Source organism: Schistocerca americana, chromosome 3, assembly GCF_021461395.2.
Source record: "Schistocerca americana isolate TAMUIC-IGC-003095 chromosome 3, iqSchAmer2.1, whole genome shotgun sequence".
NCBI classification, from domain to species: domain Eukaryota; kingdom Metazoa; phylum Arthropoda; class Insecta; order Orthoptera; family Acrididae; genus Schistocerca; species Schistocerca americana.
This window is the reverse complement of record NC_060121.1, coordinates 229,389,524-229,409,279: the sequence shown is the minus strand read 5'-3', so window position 1 is coordinate 229,409,279 and position 19,756 is coordinate 229,389,524. Positions and strand designations below refer to the sequence as shown.

The following is a 19,756-nucleotide window of genomic DNA, read 5'->3' as shown; positions in this document are numbered from 1 at the left end:
AGGAAACTTCTTCCAGTCATATTTTGTCTACGAATATATCTAGGTGGTCTCAATTTTCTCTATTCATGAACACCATGAACATTGTCTCTTTTAGATTTATGATAGAATGGCAATTGGAAAATGCAGAATTCTCAGGGAATTAAATTTTACCTGTAAAATCAGGGAAATCTCGCAGAATCCAAGGAATTTCATAAAATCTCAAGGAGTTCTGTGTTTTTAACTTAGTATTGAAACTGAATTTTGTTGAGTTTTATAAATCTCAGATTTTATAATACTTAATACCTCAAAGTGTGTTAATTACATGAATATTAGGCCATATAAATTACTGATGTTGAAAAACTGTGGTTAGACTACTACTTATGGCTAGTAATAGCTCACCTGAGAGGAAAGAAAAGTCATTATTGTGGTATGCTGCCCCCTCCTCCCACCCCCTCCCCCCCAACTCACCATTAATCTCCATTTATTTATCAGGAGCTTCTTGACGCTGTCTTCCTCTTCACAACTGGAATTCTCAGGGAATTATTTTCCACATTTGAGTAGCCACCCTCTATCAATAAGTCATTCTTCATGAGGTCACTGTACTGTGTTATTCATTGACATAAATGCATGTCTTTCCAGTGTTTCCAAATTTTCTTCTACTTTCACTAATGTAACATCATCAGCATATGGCAAGTTTTGATCCCTCTCACTGACTTTAATGGTGTTTATGAATAGGTTGAACAGAAGTGGGCCAAGTGCTGATCCTTGACGTACACTGTTCTTAATATTCTGATGCCAGATCAGCAGGTAGATCCATTTGTCACGTACTGTTTTCTGTTACTGACGTATGATTTTATCCATTGTACTGCATGCTCACATATGCCATAGATTTCAAGTTTTTCCAATTAGTGCTGTATGGGTGATTGTATCAAAATATTTAGTCAAGCCCAGAAACATAGCAGGTATAGTCTAATGCATCTATACAGATTCTGTTACACTTCAGACAGTAGTTTCAGTTGAGGTCCCTTTCTGGAAACTATGTTGTGGTGGAATCATAATACTATGTTTCTCTAGGAATATAGCCATCGTACTATGCATGAGCATTTTTAGTATTTTTGAGAAACCAGAGATTAAAGATAGTGGTTTATAATTATTTGGGTCACCTTTGTCACCTTTCTAATATATTGGTACTACTTTGCTTATTTTTAATTTTTATGAAAATATGCCTTCCCCGAATGAACAGTTTGGAATATCCAAAAGAGATTCCATTTTTTCTTCATTCACTTGCCTTATTAGATAATGTGATATTTCATCATCTCCTGCAGACTTCTTGAATTTAATTTCTGAATAATTTTTGGGAGTTCTGTTTTTGTCATTGGTTCTAGGAACATTGAGTGGGATGATTACTGAAATGTTCTAGGATGGTCTGATCCCTGATTATTTCTTTCCTCTAATTTTGTATAGTAAAACTGTTGAGGGGTATACTAGCAATATTTATTCCATCTGTAACTATGCTGTTTCCTGTTCTCATTGACTTAATAAAGTTTCTATTATTTACACTCTTTTGCCTACATTTTTCAGTGTTGATTATGTCCCATTTTGCTTACTTTTATGATTTGAATCTGCTTTGGCTCTGTTTATTGAACTGACTTTTACTGCTCTTATTAATTAGTTATGCTTTTTGTGATACTCTTTACATGTTTTCATATTCTTTGTTTGTCTAAATAACATCACTCTAGTCCTTAGTTAAATTATTTCTTCTGTAATCCATTGACTACTGTTGCTCTGTTTTTTATGACAGGACATTTTGGGAAACACTGTATGAAAATGATGCGCATTACTGTGTTGGAAATGTATCATACTTCTCTTTTGTGTCCAGTGCTTGTATTGTTTCAGTCAAGTATTCTTTCCTCAGTATTATCATAACAATATTCATTTTTTGTGGATTGATAATCCTGGTTTATCTCTTGTCTTTCTTTACTTCTGTTTCTAAGCAGCTGTTTTTTTAGATGCAAAATATTAACCCATGATAATCAGAGATTGCTATTTGCAGAACTTTTGCTTTGCATTCCCTATTTCCAATATTAATGATAATGTTATGAATGATGATCTGAATGATTAGTCAGTCTTCTAGATGTTGTTGTTGTGGTCTTCAGTCCAGAGACTGGTCCGACGCAGCTCTCCCTGATACTCTATCCTGGGCAAGCTTCTTCATCTCCAAGTACCTCCTGGGGAACCTATGTCCTTCTGAATCTACTTAGTGTATTCATCTCTTGGTCTCCCTCTATGATTTTTACCCTCCACACTGCCTTCCGTTATTAAATTGGTGACCCCTGATGCCCCAGATCATGTCCTACCAACCGATCCCTTCTTCTAGTCAAGTTTTACCACAAATTCCTCTTCTCCCCAATTCTCTTCAGTACCTCCGCATTAGTTACATGATCTACCCATCTAATCTTCAACATTCTTCTGTAGCACCACATTTTGAAAGCTTCTATTCTCTTCTTGTCTAAACTATTTGTCGCCTATGTTTCACCTTCATGCCAATTTACATTTTGTGTCATCTCTACTTTGATCATCATCAGTTATTTTGCTACCCAAATAGCAAAACTCCTATACTACTTAAAATGTCTCATTTCCTAACCTAATTCCTTCAGCATCACCTGATTTAATTCGACTACATTCCATTATCCTCGTTTTGCTTTTGTTGATGTTCATCTTATATCCCTCTATCAAGACACTGTCCATTCCGTTCAACTACTCTTCCAGGTACTTTGCTATTTCTGACAAAATTACAATGTCACCAGCAAACCTCAAAGTTTTTATTTCTTCTCCATGGATTTTAATTCCTACTCCAAATTTTTCTTTTGTTTCCTTTAGTGCTTGTTCAATATATAGATTGAATAACATCAGGGATAGGCTACAACCCTGTCTCACTCCCTTCCCAACCACTGCTTCCCTTTCATGCCCCTCAACTCTTATAACTGCCATCTGGCTTCTGTACGAATTGTAAATAGCCTTTCGCTCCCTGTATTTCAACCCTGCCACCTTCAGAATTTGAAAAAGGGTATTCCCATCAACACTGTCAAAGCTTTCTCTAAGTCTACAAATGCTAAAAATGTAGGTTTGCCTTTCCTTATTGTATCTTCTAAGATAACTCGTAGGGTCAGTATTGCCTCACGTGTTCCAACATTTCTACGGAACCCAAACTGATCTTCCCCGAGGTCAACTTCTACCAGTTTTTTCAGTGTCTTGTAGATACATTTATTTTTAATTTCCATATTACATTTTAATAATATTTCTTTTAATTCTTGGTTTTGTTTTGATACTTTACCCGTGTTGTAGTCCCCAGATCTTACAACATCCTTCATTTTAAATCTTCAGTAATAATGTTGCAAATTCTTTCAGAAATGTTGAAATATAATGATAACCTCTTGGGGCCCTACATACACAGAAAATTCTTGATTGTTCACTCATTATACCAGTATAAAATCTTCTTCAATTCATGCTTGGAGGTTTATGCATTTACAGCATTTAGTATCTTGTAGACTATCAATTTCTTTCTTGTACATAGTAACATCACCATTTTTATGTTTGTTTTGATATACACAAATAATTAATCAGATCACAGAGTCTTATTATTAGATTACAAAGTTCTGCTTGATTTAGCCCATGCTCACTAAGGTATAATACATCTGGTTGTGTTTCACTCAGGAGCACTTCTACTTCTAGTTTTCATAGCCTAGGTACTGAATGTTTTGGTGCAAGACTTAATGTTAGTTTCCTTTCAATGATCTTGAGTTTTTTTAGAATCTGTTGTAACTGGAGACTAGCATGTGACCACATGGAGTGTTAGATTTGCAAAAATTCCAGTGTTACATGTCCTTGTGACTTCTTTTTCCTTCTGATGCCTAATAAGTAAACATTTTCATGTAATGGGTTGTTATCTTTTGTGGGTTTTCTTGAGTAGTTCATACACTCATGGGAACATTTTTAATCAGGTACACCAGTTGTTTGTGTTTATCTTATGATCTAAGTCTCTTAACCGTGACAACAGAGTTCCACCATTTTATATCCTGAAACTAAACCCGGGCATGCTTTCACTAATCAGCTTAACCACCCATGTTCAGATACAGAATCTGCCTGACATTCCAATTGGAGAGACGTCAGTTGACTTATTGGAAGGTATTTTTTTTTTTTTTTTTTTTTTTTTTTTTTTTTTTTTTTTTTTTTTTTTTTGACACAGTGACTTCTTTATGATACAGTGATAACTGGCTTTGGCTTCCAAAGACCATCTGCAGATGGCCTTTAACCGCTCAAACTGTTTATGATTGTATCATAAAAAAGTGATTGTGTCAAAGATAAAAAATTATACCTTAATTGTGAAAGCTTATTCATTGATAGTCCTGACTGACACTGATGAAATATGCCCATAGTCAACTGCCACCAGTGTCCCCTAGCCTCACAGTAATTTACAATACTGTAAGTTGTGATCAGTCATGGTGCTGGGACAGATCAACAAATGACATGTTGATGCCACAAGTGTGAGAGCTTCAACCAGGTTGCTGCCTATGTACAGTACACAGTTACTATCCAAACTATTTCTTGTCTCACCCTTACTTCATCTTCCTTTGTGAAATCCCTGCATAAAGCCCTAAGTTCTCTGACACTTGACTGATCCCTGCACTAGGTTTAAAAATACGGAGTACTAGCTCACCAGACCTACAGTGTATTCTGACCATAGCAACTTCTACAACTGTGGCATTGCACCTTGCCCATCGCTACTATCTAGCACTTGCACTTTCTTCTTACTAACATTATCTGCGTGTCTCAGGCTTCTTGACCACAGTTTGAATCTTCTGCATATTTTTTACTTCTACCTGCCTGAATTCCTCCCCACTTAACTCTAGCACTGTGTGTACAACAAAACTCTCATGTCGTGTCCGCTTTCTCTCAGCCTTTCTGACAGCTGCCAGTTCCTAACCACCCTCCTCCCCTGTGGCTCTCTTAATCCTTAGCAGTTCTTTCGTTACCTCCTCTAGCTGTATACCTGAAGAGAATTGATTTTCCTTTTCTGTTCCTTGATGAAGATGTTCCTACTGCATATTCTGCAGATCCAAGAGAGAACCTCTCTGTCATTCTCAGTCTTCTTCCCACTGAAGCTATACTGACATTAAATGAAATGATAATTAAATGGACACCCTAGCTGCAAACAGGCGTTGATGTACTTCATTGGGGACATGTTGAAAATGTGTGCCCCAACCGGGACTCGGACCCGGGATCTCCTGCTTACATGGCAGACGCTCTATCCATCTGAGCCACCGCGGGCACAGAGGATAGTGCGTCTGCAGGGACTTATCCTTTGCACGCTCCCCGTGAGATCCACATTGCCAACATGTCCGCACCACTACATTTGTAGTGCGCCTAATAGATGTTTGCCCATCAAACACGTGAAGCAATACTGACCTTACGACTTATCTTAGAAGAAAGATTAAGGAAAGGCAAACCTACTTTTCTAGCATTTGTAGACTTAGAGAAAGCTTTTGACAATGTTGATTGGAATACTCTCTTTCAAATTCTGAAGGTGGCAGGGGTAAAATACAAGGAGCAAAAGGCTATTTACAATTTGTACAGAGAGCAGATGGCAGTTATAAGAGTCGAGGGGTATGAAAGGGAAGCAGTGGTTGGGAAGGGAGTGAGACAGGGTTGTAGCCTATCCCCGATGTTATTCAATCTGTATATTGAGCAAGCAATAAAGGAAACAAAAGAAAAGTTCGGAGTAGGTATTAAAATCCATGGAGAAGAAATAAAAACTTTGGGGTTCGCCGACGACATTGTAATTCTGTCAGAGACAGCAAAGGACTTGGAAGAGCAGTTGAACGGAATGGACAGTATCTTGAAAGGAGGATATAAGATGAACATCAACAAAAGCAAAACGAGGATAATGGAATGTAATTGAATTAAGTCGGGTGATGCTGAGGGAATTAGATTAGGAAATGAGACACTTAAAGTAGTGAAGGAGTTTTGCTATTTGGGGAGCAAAATAACTGATGATGGCCAAAGTAGAGAGGATATAAAATGTAGACTGGCAATGGCAAAGAAAGCGTTTCTGAAGAAGAAAAATTTGTTAACATCGAGTATAGATTTAAATGTCAGGAAGTCGTTTCTGAAAGTATTTGTATGGAGTGTAGCCATGTATGGAAGTTAAACGTGGATGATAAATAGTTTAGACAAGAAGAGAATAGAAGCTTTCGAAATGTGGTGCTACAGAAGAATGCTGAAGATTAGATGGGCAGTCATGTAACTAATGAGGAGGTATTGAACAGAATTGGGGAGAGGAGGAGCTTGTGGCACAACTTGACTAGAAGAAGGGATCGGTTGGTAGGACATGTTCTGAGACATTGAGGAATCACCAATTTAGTATTGGAGGGCAGCGCAGATGGTAAAAATCGTAGAGGGAGACCAAGAGATAAATACACTAAGCAGATTCAGAAGGATGTATGCTGCAGAAGGTACTGGGAGATGAAGAAGCTTGCACAGGATAGAGTAGCATGGAGAGCTGCATCAAACCAGTCTCAGGACTGAAGACCACAACAACAATAAACCTGCATCTATAATTTTTATCAAAGCTGTATTTATTGATTTTATTACCATATTTGGTGTCAAAGAACAGAAATTCAGTATTTTATGAGTGGTCGTTCAAGTCAATACAAGGAAAAAAATTCTCATAAAAGTAAGCCTGGAAAAGCTTCATTTATCAGACATCTGCCCTATTTGGCTTTTGAACAAGTATTGGTATCAGAATGAAAGAAATCTTTGTGTCACAAGCAGTCTGTCTTTAACGCTAATGGATTTATGCATAGTAGTGTCTTGTGTGACAATTTAGATCCAGCTATACAGAATACCCCTTCCATCTCCATCACTGTCATTCTTGTAAAATTTTGATAGTGTTATGGATCTGTCAACATAAGCTCCACAATAACATTATCACAAGTTCCAAAATCATCCTGCTGCCTAATCGATTCTCTTATCTAACACAAACAGGGTCATTTATACTTTTTCTTTCCTACCAAAGGCAATAAAAGTGCAGCTTGAATCACAACCTCTTGCTCCATGCACAAATCCATGACCGAAAAATCTCATAGAGTGTGATCTCACACTGCTGTGTGTAAACACTTCTGTCATTTGATATCACAAGACTCTCAGATATTTACACAAAATACTCTCAGGAAACTATCAGTGAAAATTCACCCTTGATGCCAACAAGTGTGTGAGTACTGTCTGAGAGTACCAAACTGTTTGAGACTAAAAATCTCTCACATGTAACAAGGCCCTTAGATCTGAAGATGGCATAATTGTATGAAAATTGGTACACTTAAACGCTATGGTCTAGGCTGTCTTGTTCAAAAATTTATCAAACAAGGCAACTGTTACCACTTGCAACACAATGCCATCTTTTTGTCACTGCTTCTTGTTATCACACTATTAAGCCACAAAGATTAACTGGCTGCTGTAATTTATTGTGGGTATTTTTATTGACAACGTACATGAAGTTGTGGTGATTTATAGCTCCATTTAATGAAGAAGATTGTCTTATCATACCACACAATTAAATTACTACAGTCTTGCATGTGTTCACAACTTGCACTCAAAATTGTACAAAATTAGTCATGCAGATTGTGCCTGCGATTTGAAGGTGTGAAAACAGCCTCACTTGATAGTTATTGATGTTTATAATATTCAGAAAGTTTATAAATTATTCTTAAATGCTTTTGTACTTATTAGATGGATAATGGTAATAGAGGAAATGCTAGTAGAACAATATTTATAAAGTTGAAGCTCTCGGAATTGAGATTTGATATAAAAAATGAAAAAGAAAGTGATGAATGGTCTCAAAATTAAGTGTGGTGCTAATGCAACTAATGGAATGAACAGTACATAACTGGGTCTTCATAGTAATATAATGTACATACTGACACCAGTGAAGTTACATATGCATGACAGGTAAGCTCAAGATAACTTAAGTATTGCTTTCAGAGCACCAGTACAATATTGTAGATTGTTGTTATTGTAATTTGTAAATGGGTTTGTATTATTTTAAACAAGAGAAATTTAAAAATGTAATGTTAAGAAGTAAAGAAAATAAACTTCATGAAATGTTAACTTGTCAGCTTCTAATATAAATTGATGGTACATCAAAATTTTTTTAAAAATCCTCCATTGTTATTCTTCTCTTTAAGTTCAATGTCAACTGGACTCAACTCCATGACTGGAATAATATTTGAAGACTTGATACGACCATGTGTGAAGAAGCCAATTTCAGAAGCTAGAGCAAGCTTTATCATGAAGGTTATGGTGGCTCTCATAGGAGCCTTGTGTGTGGCACTTGTTTTTCTCGTAGAAAAGCTTGGCACATTGCTCCAGGTGAGTAAGAAGAGCTAGGTGTTGAGAGAGAGATTCACATTTTTTGTATGATACATAATGGAATTAATATATCATTTTATTCCATTTGTTGATAAATATTTGCTGTGTCAGAAGTCATTAAAAAATATTGAATAAAAGCCACTGCAGCTGTTGTAAATCCTTCATTTAAGGCACAACCAGTTTTGCACTTTTTAATTACATCATCTGGTGCAAATATTATGTGGTCAGGTACCTGATGGTGTAATTTAAAATTACAAAACTGGCTGTGCATGTAAGAAATGATTTATAAAAGCTGCAACAGGTTTTATTCAACATGCAAAAGTTTGGTTGTGGATGCCCATCCAGTAAACTGTTATATTCAACAAAAATAGTTGAAAAATTGTAAGCGTGGATGTGTTGACAATAACATAACTACAGGAATAGTATGAAATGTCATCTTTGGACACAGGTGATGCAGTTTTCATTCTTCTTGTGAAAGCCAAGAATGAAGGCTAAGAAACTGATTCAATTTTCCTTTCATGTCTTGAATTTCTCTTGATACAATATTGTGAGTACTTGTGAACAATGTTTAATTCATAAAGGAAGGGAGCAACATTGCATGTCAACAAAGTCTGGGCATTAATAATAAACTATAATAAAATGATGTGAAGCTGCCAATTTACTGAGTGACATGGTCCCATTAAGAATGATATCAATGGTGAGAATTCCATCTCAGAAATGTTGCCTTCCTAGGGACCAAAAAAGTCTCCCTCCCAATTCCTACATCACTGGTGCACTGATCTTCATAAACCTGAAATGGCTATTGGTGTAATAAAACAGTTGTGGGGCAAAACACACTTGACAAAAGCTTACCCCTTTAAAATTTACATTATGGTTAACAACTGACAGGCACTAATTTAAAGTAGTGTATTGCATTATGTTTCTTTTCATTTGCCGAAGAATGCTGTATGGCTGCTGTTTGGTACTTGTTGATAAAAGTAGTATGTTGTTGGCATTGGAACTATTGCCAACCTCTGCAATCTAACAGTAATTGGCGCTCACTGAATAATTGTTGTGCAACAGCTTTCATTTAATTAATTTCATAATCACTACTGCAAGTAATTACCACATTTGAGCAACACACTGCAAGGAAAGTCAACTAATTGGAAGGATGTGAGACTGTTGTCAGCAGTTGTCAGAAGTTACCTCTCAATTTTGTCCTAGACAATAGTGAATTGTAAATGAGCAATTACAGTTACATGTGGTTTACTTAGAATTTTGTGCATTGTGATGTGTAATATAATAGTGAATAGAGTGAAAAATTACCAATATTCACAAGTTATTTGTATTTCATTAACGAATGAAAAATGAAAGTAAAAGGCTACCTGTGATGACATATCACAAGAAAAGGGCAAGGGCAAGTAAAGCTCAAATATCTAGTCAGTACATCTGCTGGCTTCAGATGCTTTGATGAAAAGGACTCAGTGCCACTGACACTAATATTTACATCACTCGTCTTTGCAGTACCATGATAATTAAATTCAGGACCTTACTTTGCATAGGGACATTTGAAAATGGAGCTCAACATTTCTGCATTTTCTGTGCTACCTGCAGTTTTTCTGTGCTACCTGTAGTTTCAGTTCCTGTGCCATCCATGAGTTTCTGGACACAGTTGCTAGTTGCATTTGTCGTTTAGCGTGGACTCTCCCATGTTGATTGGCGATGTCTTATAATAAGCAGTGGCATAACTTTGGTGCTACTGGTAGCCTTAAAATTCGACCAAAATTGTTTTGGTTTTTGTGAGAGGTCTTTTGATAAGGTTCTGCTACAGTGGTCACAGAAGACTTCATGCATTGCCCTATCGACAGCCAAATGTGTTTTATTTAAGATCTCTCCCTCTTTATTCCTATACCTAGTCTTATACCTATTGTGCACAACAGATTACTGATATTAAGGAAGAAGGAGGGACTTATAAATACAGTATTAGAGGATACATGGAAGGGAAGAGAAGGTGAGGGAGGGAGAGATCTAAGATCCTAGATAATGAACTGGACAGCAGCAGATACAGCAGCAATAAGAAGAAAGCAATGGATTGCTGGAAACTTCTCTGCTGAAGTATGATTTTATCTAAGTGGCTATGTAAACAGCCAGAACAACAGATATTAGAGTTCAGAAAACCATAACATTTTCCATGAGATCCCATCCCATTCACAGAAGTTTGGAGTTTGGTGTGAAATTTCACACAAAAGAATTATAGGGTCAATTCTTTTCTCAGAAACAATAACAGCTGAGCATTACCAGGAATCATCATGCAATTCATAGTACTGGTAGAGGCTGATGAACAACACTGCTGACTGCAGCAATGTCATGCTAGAGTGCACACAATAATTAACCCCATGATAAATCTCCGCGAGTTCAGTGGTCACACATCATTTCACATGGCCTGTGGTCACCTAGAGCCCCAGATTTATCTCCTCCAACTATTTTCCTTGGGGACATCTCAAGGTTAACAAGTATGAGAACAACCATCAACTGAAGCAGGATATTGAAGACAATATATCCTGCATAAGGGTAGCAATAATCCAAAAAGTAGCAGCTAACATGAAGAAATGTGTTGAAGCGTATGTTACAGCACATGGAGGACATTCCCAGCATCAGTTATGAGAAAATAGATATTGTGAGTGTATACATTATAAGTACATCAATAAAGTTTTTATTCTAGGGTTGCATAGCTTCTGGCTCACCCCGTATTTCCATGAGTGGGCTTCCAAATTATATGTTGTAAGTAGCTTTCAGAGAAAGTACCGGGTGATCAAAAAGTCAGTATAAATTTGAAAACTGAATAAATCATGGAATAATGTAGATAGAGAGGTACAAATTGACACACATGCTTGGAATGACATGGGGTTTTATTAGAAAGAAAAAAAAAGAAAAAAGAAAAAAAAGTTCAAAAAAATGTCCAACAGATGGCGCTTCATCTGATCAGAATAGCAATAATTAGCATAACAAAGTAAGACAAAGCAAAGATGATGTTCTTCACAGGAAATGCTCAATATGTCCACCATCATTCCTCAACAATAGCTGTAGTTGAGGAATAATGTCGTGAACAGCACTGTAAAGCATGTCTGGAGTTATGGTGAGGCATTGGTGTCAGATGTTGTCTTTCAGCATCCCTAGAGATGTCGGTCGATCATGATACACTTGCGACTTCAGGTAACCACAAAGCCAATAATCGCACGGATTGAGGTCTGGAAACCTGGGAGGTTTAAATGGTTCAAATGGCTCTGAGCACTATGGGACTTTTCTGAGGTCATCAGTCCCCTAAAACGTATAACTACATAAACCTAACTAACCTAAGGACATCACACAGACCCATGCCCGAGGCAGGATTTGAACCTGCGACCGTAGCGGTCGTGCGTTTCCAGACTCTAGCGCCTAGAAGTGCTCGGCCACCCCGGCCGTCTGACCTGGGAGGCCAAGCATGATGAAAGTGGCGGCTGAGCATACGATCATCACCAAACAACGCATGCAAGAGATCTTTCACGCGTCTAGTAATATGGGGTGGAGCACCATGCTGCATAAACATCGTACTTTCCAGCAGGTGTTTATCAGCCAGGCTGGGGATGATGCGATACTGTAACATATCGGCGTACCTCTCACCCATCATGGTAGCAGTTACAAAACCAGAATCACACATTCCCTCGAAGAAAAAAGGTCTGATAACCATAGACGTAGCAAATCCAACCCATACTGTGACTTTCTCGTCGTGCAATGGAGTTTCCACGACAGTTCTAGGAGTTTTGGTATCCCAAATTCTGCAGTTGTGGGTGTTGACAGACCCTTGGAGCATGAAATGAGCTTCGTCACTCCACAACATGTTACTCAACCAATCGTCATCTTCCACCATCTTTTGAAATGCCCACACCGCAAATGCCCTCCGCTTCACTAAATCGTCAGGTAACAGTTCATGATGCCGATGGATTTTGTACGGATAGCATCGGAGGGTACGCCTAACTGCCAACCGAACAGTAGTCTATGGAATGCTGGTGTGACGTGCAACTGCGCGAGTGCTGGCTTCCCTGTGCATAGACGAACCTGCTACAGTCTCCATTAATTCCTGAACTGTCTCAGCAGCATTACACCTTGTGCTCAGTCGGCCACTATGGGGCCTATCGTCTAAACAACCCGTGGCTTCGAACTTTGAAATCATTCTTGCCACAGCTGCATTTGTCAACGAACCTTTAGCTGTTCGAATCCCCTTCCTATGGCAATAGAATCATAATGCTGAAAATGCACATTCCCCATTCTGATAATACAGCTTCACTAAAAGCACCTCTTCTGGTAACGTCAACATGCTGCGACTGTTGGCGCATCTGATTCTCTCTCTTTTTTCTTTTCTTTTTTTTTTTTTTCTTTATTGAGTTTCAATTCCCTCCGAAGGGGGTGGGCTGGCAGCAGCTTAGTATGCCACTCTTCAGCCTACAGACTTTGTTTTAAAAAGATGAAGATAACAAATAAGAAAAACAGGCGATAAAATCAGAGGCTTAAAGGATAACATGGCGAAAAAATTGTGGAACTTAAAACATAGAACAAAGGGATGATGATGCTAATAAAATACATATGAAGCAGACAGGTAAAATAATAGACAATTAAAAAACACGGTGACAGTCTGGTTTCTGTTCACAAAAGACATAAAATTTACACCCAGCCACAGCATGGTTTCTGTTCGCAACACTTTGGAAAGCCAACAACACTGAACATTCACTTGAACACTGCACTAAAAAATTTTCACGAATATGATATATCACAGCCGAGGGCATAAGGGGGCACCTGGACAGATGATGGGAAAGGAAAGGGGGGGAAGGAGAGGAAAAAACGAAGTGGGGGGGGGGAGGGGAGGGTGGAAAGGAACCGATGGAGGATGAGTACCCATAAGAGGGGGGGCGGGTGCTGTGCTGGGCAGACGCGACAGGGAGTGGGGGAGGCAGAGGAGGGAAATACAAAAGGACTCGGGGGGGGGGGGGGGAGGGGGGATTTGGGAGAGGTTAGGCGGGGAGAAAACAGGATGGAAGGGGGCGAAGAGGGACATTGTAATTCTGTCAGAGACAGCAAAGGACTTGGAAGAGCAGCTGAACAGAATGGACAGTGCCTTGAAAGGAGGGTATAAGATGAACATCAACAAAAGCAAAACAAGGATAATGGAATGTAGTCGAATTAAGTCGGGTAATGCTAAGGGAATTAGATTAGGAAATGAGACACTTAAAGTAGTAAAGGAGTTTTGCTATTTGGGGAGCAAAATAACTGACGATGGTCGAAGTAGAGAGGATATAAAATGTAGACTGGCAATGGCAAAAAAAGCGTTTCTGAAGAAGAAAAATTTGTTAACATCGTGTATAGATTTAAATGTCAGGAAGTCGTTTCTGAAAGTATTTGTATGGAGTGTAGCCATGTATGGAACTGAAACGTGGATGATAAATAATTTATACAAAAAGAGAATAGAAGCTTTCAAAATGTGGTGCTACAGAAGAATGCTGAAGATTAGATGAGTTGATCACATAACTAATGAGGAGTTATTGAACAGAATTGGGGAGAAGAGGAGCTTGTGGCACAACTTGACTAGAAGAAGGGATCGGTTGGTAGGACATGTTCTGAGACATCGAGGGATCACCAATTTAGTATTGGAGGGCAGTGTGGAGGGTAAAAATTGTAGAGGGAGACCAAGAGATGAATACACTAAGCAGATTCAGAAGGATGTAGGTTGCAGTAGGTACTGGGAGATGAAGAAGCTTGCACAGGATAGAGTAGCATGGAGAGCTGCATCAAACCAGTCTCAGGACTGAAGACCACAACAACAACAACAGTTTGACAAAAGCAGCATTTGCTAAAAAATCATATGGATGGTGTATGAGTTTGTTATCTAGTAATCCAGTCTTCTCAAACAACCAATATTGACTACTGAATAGTAAATATTGAGAATTAATGAATGCTCATGGCAATAGAAAATACAAATCATAGCATGCTTCTTCACAGAGATATATTCATGATATCAGTGGTTATGGAGTTACAGTCATCTGGCTCGATCTTCTCAGGGGCTGCTCGATGTACACCAAGAAAGCCTCCCGATATGAGCAAGGCTTTGCACCACAGCCTCTACTCCCAGCTGCAGTTGAAATTGAACTCACACCACTTAAAGCACCATACATAATATTTTGCTTTATCTATTACATAGAAAACTCCAGATAAAAAATTAAGAGACAATTAATGTAGAAAGAATCACATTAAGACTAACACATGCACTTAATATTAAATAAATCATACTGTTTCATAAGTTATGACTTACAGACTTATTACATTTATATATTTAATGGTCATTTCACTTTTCTATTTTACATTGGCACCTAACCATTATGTAAAATTCATTGTCTTTAGTGTTGTGTGTATGTAGTATTGACATCTTCACAGAATTTTGTGATCTGTTGAACTCAGGAACAGCATTTTCTACAGACAGAAGTGCCAAGTGTGAAAAAGATTCTTGACTTTGCACACAGTTATGACACAGGAGAATGATCTTTTGACGGAGTCTGTTATAGGTGGTACTGTTACGGTTAGTGGTGACAACTCGTAAACTTCAGACAGAGCTATATCAAAATTCTTATTTATTGAAGAACATAATAACTGTATCAATTAAATTTTAAAGTGAATAAATAACAGTTATGTTGTGAATTTCTGTTGGCTTATCAACCCTACTTTAATTTGGAGAAATCTAAAAGGAATATGAACTACAAATCTTCTAAGCAGCCAGATCCTTCATGTTTTGTTGAAGAGGACTCCCTCTAAAAATGCAGGCTCACATTCATTTTAAAATTTTTGTTCATCAGCACTGTCTTTGAAATGGTGAAGTGCCTGAGTCAGAGTGCTATTTAAATCACACTCTTAGCATTTAATTACTATTTCCCTCTTTGCCCCCTGAGCTTACTATGTACAGTACAAAATATCTAAATCCTTGGACTGAAAAACTTTTAATAGTACAATTGCATAAATGAAAACTTTAATTGTTCTCTTGCTCTCTTCATTAAAAAAATTAATAATGACTGAAGGTAATGTGCAGACATCCAATGATGGGTTATATCACTGCTGGGCAACCAACAGCCTTTGGCCTGCGTATGGCTCGTGATTGGTTTCAGTCCAGCCTGTGAAAGATATTTGTGGGAGATAAGGGCAAGGCACTCCCATAGCACGTGGCCCAGGACACATTTTTATATATTTCTGCTGATGCTCAGCTTGCCTGGGGTGGGCAGCTCATGATGCAGACCAGTGAAAGTTCGCACATGCCATTTTGCCACCACTGGATTTGAACAACACACAGAAACACACTTCCAGTCTCAGCATGAAATTATGACTGATGAGCTGATGTGCCTATGGAGAGTGAGGGAAACAGCTCACTATCTTGAAGTGGGGCACGGAGAAATATTGTTGCCCCTGGGTCAGTGCAGATAACAACCCATATCAATGCAATCAGTCATCGAAAGTATTATTGGACAAATATCTAAAAAATGCTCGCTAATAGTTATTGTGGATATTAACACAAAATTTGAAACACTCAAATGACCTGCCTGTAGCCAAAAATTGTAAAGTTACTCATAATTGCTTGTCGACTGGGACTGCCTATCTTATTCCCATATTTTTTCCCCATACTTTCCCTTATTAATAATTCTTGCCCATTGTGGATATATTAGAACATTGCAATTGTTGAAACTAAAGGTAGCTTTTAATGAATTATCTGCCGCCAGTTGCTTTTATATGTGTTTACTTTTCCATGATGACATTTCAAGATGCCTGGCATCTAATCTTCAGTTATTCTCACTTATTAATGTGTGAATAACATTGTTTCTTTACAAACAGCACTGCTGAATTTTGCAATGGATGTTTCTCAGACAGCTAATGTAAAACACTGTAAGTAAAGAAATAATGTTCACTATGTGTAAATAAATATAAACATCTGAAGCTGGAATGAGTATAAAATGAGCGTATTCTGAAAAACGTATGTTTTGAGACATAATTTGCTGGTGTGCCATGTTGGGAAAGGAGTGCCATGTTATTGGTGCATTATCCCAAAAACACTAATGTTAAAGATCCTATGGTTTTGACTTTATGCACTTGGGGCGCTGCTGTTGTGTCATGTGATGTGAACGGGTGGCCTGCAAGCTTAAGTAAGTATGTGAGTCAGGTCTGTGGGTCACCAAAGGTTGCCCATGCCTGTGTTAGATAGTTGTCAACTCACAGCTGTCTGCATTCATAACATCCTAGTAGTTATTATGGATATTAATACAAAATTTTAAACACTCAAATGACCTGCCTGTAGCCAAAAATTGTAAAGTTACTCATAATTGCTTGTCGACTGGGACTGCCTATCTTATTCCCATATTTTTTTTACTTTTGAGCAAAAGTAGTACACAAATTTTAACAAAGAGCAGTCATTGACTAAACTTCTGCTTCTGTGAAATACCTGATAGATCCCTGAGGCTTTTGCAAGACTATATACCTGCTGCCACTGGGCACCAGTGCTACAATATACACTCCACAGAAGCATTACAGGAGCAATCCAAATTAAAAGGATAAAAAGAAAGGCAAAGGGAAACAACTGAGACATTTTCTCACATAATATTCATAAGCAATCAGCATTTATCTAGCATACTTTGAATGTTCACCTCTGGTGGGGGCCTTGCATTGGAACTTATATTATAGGTATCAGATTGGTAGTCATGGTCGTGGTCTAAAGATAAAGAGTAGCAAATATGCTCTCACGTAAAACTTGCTAAATTGTTGTGTGGCCTGTGTAGTTGTGAATGTTGATCACACACCATATTGGTGCTTAGCAAACAAAGCCATCTCCAATTTCTTTATGTACCTTTACACACACAGACACTAGAAAAGAAACCTCAGAAATAAATATCTAATCCTTCAATAGAATGTATCCACCTTTGGTAATATTTCTAAATGAGTTCTGGTTGGTGTAGTAATTACATCTATCTTGCTTATCATTCCTTCCTTGTTTAATTTATTTTATCATCTTTAATTATGTCACAATAGTCTGATCAACAAGTATTTAGTAAAACTTTTTCTATTTTAATAGCTTGATTTTATTTATTTATTCTACCATCTTTGGTTTTTAACACAAGGGTCTCATCAATTAATGTGAAGTAAAAACGATTCTTTTTTTAAGGGCTTCTTATTCGAGTTATTTTCCTTTTAATGCAGACATGTTCCAGATCCATAAGGATCTCCTCATTACAGAACCATGGAATGAAGAGTTCATCATTAATCTAATTTAAGGATTTAAAAATAATTGTTACAATTACATATGGAAGCTCAACTAAACCCCACAATGAGTATGTCTTTGTTTCTAATGATGCAGTTATTCATTGTTACAAAAACATGGAAGCACATATTTTTGTGATAACTTATGTTATTTTTCTGCTACTGTAATACAGTTTAAGAAGTTTTTAGGAAAATAATTGAAATGCCAATAACTGAAGATTTTATTTTCAGGCTGGCCGAAGTTTATCGTCAATTACAGCAGGACCACTGCTTGGGGTCTTCAGTCTGGGGCTACTTTTTCCATGGGCAAATGGAAAGGTTTGTTAACATCACTTACCAGAGGACTGATTCATCATTGTCACACTGAAGAAAAATGGGGGTGACTGATGTGGGTCATGACAAAATGCTCTTTTACTAGTGCATCATAAATGAAAAGAATTACTGACTGAAGACAAATATTAACAGAAGGAAAGTTTGTAAGAATATGATATCACTCTGACTGGCTGAACTATTTGTGCTCTGTGAAACATAATAATGAAACTGAAGCACATTTTTATTTTCCTCAGTTCTTTACACCTTTGAGAAAGCAAAATGAAAGTGACTTTCAATATAAAAACCAGGTGTACTCAAACATTACTTCTGCACAGAATTTCCTTTGTGTAATAACACTATTATTTTCCACAGTTTTTTAAATATAAATGTACTTTCCAGGGTTTGTTAATAGTTTATACTTGGAGTCACATCAATACCACAATAAATTACTTTCTTTTTTCAATTGTTAAAATAAAAAATTGTGAAATTAGTATTTAATAACAGCTTAAATATGTTCGCAGGGTGCCCTGGTTGGTGGAATCACTAGTATGTTACTTGTTGGGTGGATTTCAGTAGGTTCACAAACAGCAATTGCTGGTGGCACCTTATATTTTGAAACCAAGCCAACTTCAATTGCAGGGTGCCCTGAGATGCCAACAGTAGCACCTGCTTCTCTGCCAAGGTAGTCTTTTTCTTCTTGTTATGAAACTGAAGTTCAAAATTACATCTTGTACTTGATCAAAAGTATATCTCTACTATGCAGATGGTTGTAATTTGTGGTTACATAAAGTAGTGCTGCTTTTGAGTTGCTAGGGATGAAATTAAATGTTATGATGCAGAAACTGAATGCTACTATTGATTCATTCCAAATATCCACAGTAACAGAAACCTGTTTCGTTGCTATGGTTCATTATTGGTGGCCAATTTCCAGCTTGTGAGTAAACACTTGTATGATAGTGTGGCACTCTAACAAAGATGTGACAACACAATAAGAAAGAACATTTATTAAGGGTATATTACAAAATGGTAATTAACTTTGGTACAGTTTGATACATGGCACTTGATATCCTATACCTAATACAATGATATCTACATAACTTTGTTCTCTCTTGGCAGTCTACATTACTGTAAGTATTATTGATAGTAATGTTTGCAGACAGTCAGTTGCTGGTCATAGTCCCACATAAATAGTGACTGCTAAGTTGGAAGGTTGTTTTCAGAGTATTGCTCTGAAGTAAGCTGTCAGTGAATCTTCGTCCACCAAGAAAAATTTTCAGTTTTGGGAAGAGATGGATGCCTGATGGAGCCATATCAGGTGAATAAGGCAGGTGTGGCATACCTTAGTTCCTGTGGTTTTGCCATGGTGACAGCACGTTTTTCATCCAGCATCGAGTCTTGGCACCCATCTTGCAGATAATTTTTTCATCTCTAATTCTTCAGTCAAAACATGATCTGAAGGGTTTTCAGATGACATCCGGCAAGCATGAGCAATTTCATACACTTTCAATTGGCGATGCTCCATGGCCATTTTGTGCACTTTTGCAATGATTTCTGGAGTAGCGCAACATCTTGGTCGACCACTGAACGGATCTTCATCTGAGCTCTCCTGGCCAAATTTAAATTATTTTTTTCACTTGGCAGCAGTTGAATATGAAGGAGCAGAGTCTCCCAGTGTATTCTGGGAATAGACATGAATATCCTTTGCTTTCAAACCTTTCTTTACGAAGTACTTAATTACTGCTTG

General features: G+C 37.6%; 1 protein-coding gene across 1 annotated transcript in view; it reads left to right on the top strand.

Moving 5' to 3' along the window:
* Positions 1-19,756, top strand: part of LOC124606785 (sodium-coupled monocarboxylate transporter 2-like) — a 237,205-nt gene that overhangs the window by 191,993 nt on the left and 25,456 nt on the right. The window contains exons 11-13 of the mRNA XM_047138848.1: positions 8,220-8,403; positions 17,932-18,018; positions 18,534-18,694. Of these exons, the coding sequence (XP_046994804.1) occupies positions 8,220-8,403; positions 17,932-18,018; positions 18,534-18,694 (432 nt within the window). The remainder of the gene's footprint in view (positions 1-8,219; positions 8,404-17,931; positions 18,019-18,533; positions 18,695-19,756) is intronic.